A 5,917-nucleotide genomic window follows, 5' to 3' on the forward strand; every position below is an offset into this window, starting at 1 on the left:
ATTAGGTTTACCCACTGTAAAGTGACTTTTTGCTGCTTTTCATTCTCTACACTTTGGAAGCAACTCACTAAAAACAGCCCATATTCAAGGGAGAGGGAGGTGAAGCTCCACCTCCTCAGGGAGGAAGTATTTATATTAATTACTTGGAATTCTTCTGTACAGAAAAATCTGTTTCTTCTCGTCTATTTATTCATACCAGTGTGAACTCATGGATGTTAACTTCTGCATTGTATTTATAATCCAATGTTATGTTATTTATTTTATTACTCAAATTGTCCCAATTTTGGTCATTTAAAACTCTTTCAAAGTGACTCTATGTCCCATTTACATGCCTCATCCTTCTGATTTTTATAGCATGTCCTTACTTTCTGGCACTACAAAATACTTTGGGGGCATCTTGTATACTCTGTGCTCCAGTCCTAGAATAGGAGAGAAGAGAATAATTGAGAGAACATATACCACAGATTCATGATGGATATTACAGCGGTGAAATAATATAAGAAACAAAACTGGAAAATAGTGTGGAAAGGAGTTGGAAAGGAAATTTTTTGTGTTCAATTCAGTTCGGTCGCTCAGTCATGTCCGACTCTTTGTGACCCTGTGAACCACAGCACACCAGGCTTCCCTATCCATCACCAACTGCTGGAGTCTACCCAAACCCATGTCCATCGAGTCAGTGATGCCATTCAACCATCTCATCCTCTGTCGTCCCCTTCTCCTGCCCTCAATCTTTCCCAGCATCAGGGTCTTTTTAAATGAGTCAGCCCTTCACATCAGGTGGCCAGAGTATTGGAGTTTCAGCATCAACATCAGTCCTTCCAATGAACACCCAGGACTGATCTCCTTTAGGATGGACTGGTTGGATCTCCTTGCAGTCCAAAGGACTCTCAAGAGTCTTCTCCAATACCACAGTTCAAAAGCATCAATTCTTTGGCTCTCAGCTTCCTTTATAGTCCAACTCTCTCATCCATACATAACTACTCGTGTTACTCTTATCCAAAATGTATATCTTTAAGAATTAGGTGGAATGTATAAATGGATTGTCATTATGTCATTTTGCATATCGAGACAGCGGTAGGTCTCATACAACAGTGCAATTCAGACCAGTTCCTAGGTCCTTTACATTTCCTCCAAACTCGTTAAGGGCCCCAGTCACAGAAAGGATGCATTACTAGTGGTAACACATTAAACAACGACAACAACAAAGAAAATAAAATCTTTAGTCTTGCAGTTACGTACTTGTATCTGTCTCCTCCTTATATAGTGAGCTCCATAATAGTGGAATCTTACTCATTTCCATCTTCCCAGTTCATTGCTTTTACACACTAAAGAAACTAGACGTACCCATAGTTCAACTTTGGGTACTCTATTCTTAAACCAAACAAAGTGCACGTATATTCTCCTAAAATGTCCTGTCCTTTCTAATTTCCTTCTATTTGTTGATTTCATGTTGTTCACTCAAATTACCTTCTTTACTAACACTCAGATGTTGAAATCCTACATATTTCACAAGGCACCACTCTAATCCTAAATTCACTCACCAATTCTCTTGAATACTCAGCTTCATATTTCTTCTCCTGAATTACATGTCTACTTGTCTCCTTCCAGTCTTCCATGTTATAGATTTTTTAGTGTATCCATTATATCTCCCTTTCAAGGGTAGGTTCTCTGTTGCCCTTATCAATTCATAATTTGATATATTGAGTTTTCAATCTCTGGTTAAAGAACAATGAGTCAGAAAACTGGCAATGAGCTTTATTAGACTGTTTTTTAAGGTCATTATGGGGATCTAGGAACAAGAAAGGAGAGGATGTGGACTACTGCATCTTAGATCAATGGAATAGGTTGAGAAACGAACAGGATTTTGTGTTTGATTTATGTAGGCTTTCTGTGGGAGTGTGTAGAATTCTGTTCAATTAAATAATCTTGAGAAAAAGTAAGTGCCAATGTCCTTAGCTTTGGACGAGGTGGTCTGGTGATTTTTTTACGTTCTTCCAGTTCCACAATACTGATGCAACAATATCTTCCATTTTCACATAGTACTTCACGTACTTCTGTTGTTCTGCATATTTTCCTGCAGTATCCGTGTATATGTTGATTCCAGCATCTCTTAAGTTGTTCGGTTACTGTGCACATTAAGAACAATAGGCCAAGGTCAGAGTTTGAGACAAAAGGCAATTTTGGTCATGGGGAAGACAGGGGATGTTTGTAAGGATAAGGTATATGGGAGACTCACAGAGCATATATCAGTAATGTCCCACAGATATTACCCTCCAAGAGGGTGAACCTTAATGTTTATGTCTAGCTGGTCACTCATATTTTGTTCCTCTAGATTTCGGGGCTTCCACCCAACATCTGATGGACTTCACCAAGAGCAGTGGGTCTCATTTACAGAAATAAAGAAGTGGAATCCTTGAGTTCAGGCCATGGAACTATGCTATGCTCCATTTGAGAACCTCAGTAAATCTGCCTCTATTTAAATGCTTCTAAAGTACTACTTCCTGGAGGAGGAAATGGCAACCCACTCCAATATGCTTGCCTGGAGAATCCCATGGACAGAGGAACCTGGCAAGCTGCAGTCCATAAGAAGAGTCTGACATGACTGAAGTGACTTAACAGTAACATAGCAGTGTACCGCTTCTTTACCACTGCTCAGAATACAATCATTTCTTACTATGTATTTATGTCTGACTCAGACTCTGCTCTTGGTTCATACTTGCTACAATGATAAAGAATGACTTTTTTTGGTCCAGTCAGATGTTTTCCCCCCTCAACATTCTTCCTCCCCTGTTGCTTCTCAGTATTGTACATTTTTATCAATGCATATCTTCCTTTGGCTTCTACGTCATCACAATAATTTTAGATTTGTTTTATTCCTCCATGACTCCCCATTTTCTTTCTAATTCCAGAGGAAGGAATTCCTCCAGACCTTTGCTCACCATGATATGTCTTCTATCCTTCAGTGATCCTAAATATTTTCAATAATCTAAGAGTTTAGGATGTTCATATTTTGGCTTCAGGGCTTGTCCTATCCTCTGGGTACTAACCCCAGAGAATGAAGGCTGAGAACAAAGATGCTGCCTCCAAAACCAAGTTCTAGAGTTCCTTTGACTGTTAGAAATTTAAGGGGCTAGAAGTAGGCCATTCTTACTCTATGCTGCTGCTGCTGCTGCTGCTGCTAAGTCGCTTCAGTCGTGTCCGACTCTGTGCGACCCCAGAGACGGCAGCGCACCAGGCTCCCCCATCCCTGGGATTCTCCAGGCAAGAATACTGGAGTGGGTTGCCGTTTCCTTCTCCAATGCATAAAAGTGAAAAGTGAAAGTGAAGTCGCTCAGTCGAGTCCAACTCTTAGTGACTCCATGGACTGCAGCCTACCAGGCTCCTCTGTCCATGGGATTTTCCAGGCAAGCGTACGGGAGTGGGGTGCCATTGCCTTCTCCATTCTTACTCTGTAATAACAAGCAAATACAAGAGATCTGGTTGTGAAAGAGGAAAGGAAGCTAATTTTTAAATTTTTAGTATATGCCAAGCCTTATGCTGGATGTTTTATCACTTAATAAATTCCCCATGAACCAAAGGGCTTCCCTGGTAGCTCAGTCGGTAAAGAGCCTGCCTGCAATGCAGGAGACCTGAGTTTGATCCCTGGGTCAGGGAGATCTTCCAGAAGAGGAAATGGCAACCTACTCTAGTATTCTTGCCTGGAGAATCCCAAGGACAGAAGAGCCTGGTGGGCTATAGTCCATGGGGGTCTGAGAGACTAAACCTACCTACCATGAACGAGGTGTCATTATCTCCACAAATGGGGAAACTAAGGCTCTGTGAGTCTTCACCTTTTATCCAAAGTTGATAAAGTAGTAGATGCTGAAGGCATGTTTCTTAAGCCGGAATCCAGAGTTCCTTCTTCTTCCACTATTCACACACGCTAGTATAATGTTGATAGATTAAAATACATGTATACGGGATCAGAGTGGAAGAAAATAAGGCTGGGTGCTAGAGTAAAAACTCTGTATCCTAAGAAATAAGGGGATTCCCAGTTATTGGTCTTATGTCTTTCTGTAGTGAGTCTTTCTCAGAGGAAATTATGATCTCTTTTTAGCTCTGTGAATACTCCTTTTAAGAATAGTACCATAGTAGAAGCACTCAGGAAGAGGGAATTTTTGATGATATTTGATAGACTTCAGCCATTCCTAGGGCCTTATCTTTTCCTACTGTGAGTTATAAAATCCCCTTGAGTTCTTGAAAGTACTCTATCCATTATTGATTTGAGTGAGCCCCTGGAAAGCAGCTACGCTCACCACTATACCACCAATGTGGTTTGAGTGAGCCCCTGAAAATCTCTGGATTACCTGTGAACTTCTGGAACAGCAGAATTGCAATGATCAGGAGGAGCCTCATGGCCAAGCTTCCAGAGGAAGTGACAACCAGGTCTCTTGGTCCACTATGTCACCTTCCTCAGAGACTTAGATTCTTATACAATGAACCAGAGCAGATGGTATGATATGAAGTGTGCCCCCAAATTTCTGAATTGCGGATTTTGCAACATGTGGGCAGACACAGGAAATTTGGTTACTCACTTAACCCACACATGGGATTCAGAGAAACAGTGTGTTCCATCTTATCACACCTGATGCCATTCTGTAGGCTGTAGACTGCTGGTGAGAAAAGTCTGTGCTTTCTCTACTTTGGCTGTCTGCCTAGATAGACAGGTAGACCTATACTTACTTCTAAGAATGAATAAAGACATAAAATAAATGAAGCCTATTCTGTTGACTGCATTCATCTAAGTCTCTGACTGTTGTGTCTAACACTTTAGCCAGTCCAAATGGTAGCCAATTTTTATCCCTATATCCTAGCTAAATTTAGTTACTCACAGACAAGCAATATGGGCTTCCCAGGTGGCTCAATGATAAAGAATCCACCTGCCAACACAGATGCAGGAGATGCGGGTTTGATCCCTGGGTCAGGAATATCCCCTGGAGCAGGAAATGGCAACCCATTGCAGTAATTTTGACTGGAAAAATCCCATGGACAGACAGCTGTAGCCTGGAGGGCTACAGTCCATGCTGTCACAAAGAGTCGGACACAATTTAGCGACAGAACATGCAGCATGACAAGCAATATACAATGATGGAAGAAAAAAAAGAATGACTACAATAAAATTTTCATTTAGGAACAGTAAAAATGGGGAGAAAATACAGAGATAACATAGCATAATGAATGTATCATCTTGATGGACCATAATGGCAAAAGTTTCTTTCCTGCAACTGTAGAGAATTCTTTAGTTAGTTTCTATCTTTCTGTTCTATTTTCTGGGAAGACTTCCCTGTCCATTGATCTCTGTGGAGGTATCTTGGAGGAGGTTGGGAGAGAATTCTTCTGGGGATCGTTCTACTTTAACCACACATTTCTTATTAATGCAGGTTTAGGAAACTATGTGAATGATTTTGTTATTCAGGCTTTGACTTCTATGACATTATAACTCTTAGGAAAGATTAGCAGAAAGTTAACAGACTTTCCTTTCAATTGCTTTCAGTCATTTTCATGTCTAAGACCAACTCAGAAATCTTTTTGAATCATGGCAGCTCATTTTAGATCCCAATCAGGACACTAATATCATCTATGGAATAAGCTTTTGGAGATTATACTGTTTCTACCACCCCTAACAATTTCTCACTCTGGCTCTGGCTGTGAGCAGATACAATATAATAGCTTCTGGACAGTGTAGATGAACTAGCTGAGATTGATTACCATTAATTTAAGCAGTTTCAACACATTCTTCTGTGTAATACCCCCAACAACACTTGTCTGTCTAAACGCAGAAATGTACACAACAGATAGTTGGGTCAATACAGGTTTGTAGTGGGCCCAAGGACTCAAACGACTAAAAGAAGAGGAACAAAAGAGTTCTAGTTATTAG

At 40.6% G+C, this 5,917-nt stretch overlaps 1 protein-coding gene across 1 annotated transcript; it reads right to left on the bottom strand.

Annotated features, from left to right (window-relative positions):
• Positions 1-1,875: 1,875 nt before the first annotated feature.
• Positions 1,876-4,395, bottom strand: LOC102287285 (beta-defensin 127). The gene is made up of 2 exons (XM_005887947.1): positions 4,347-4,395; positions 1,876-2,126 (listed from the first exon to the last, which is right to left on the bottom strand). The coding sequence occupies exons 1-2, from the start codon at positions 4,393-4,395 to the stop codon at positions 1,876-1,878; spliced, it is 300 nt and encodes a 99-aa protein (XP_005888009.1).
• Positions 4,396-5,917: the final 1,522 nt, after the last annotated feature.

The sequence above is a fragment of the Bos mutus genome, chromosome 13, assembly GCF_027580195.1.
Source record: "Bos mutus isolate GX-2022 chromosome 13, NWIPB_WYAK_1.1, whole genome shotgun sequence".
NCBI classification, from domain to species: domain Eukaryota; kingdom Metazoa; phylum Chordata; class Mammalia; order Artiodactyla; family Bovidae; genus Bos; species Bos mutus.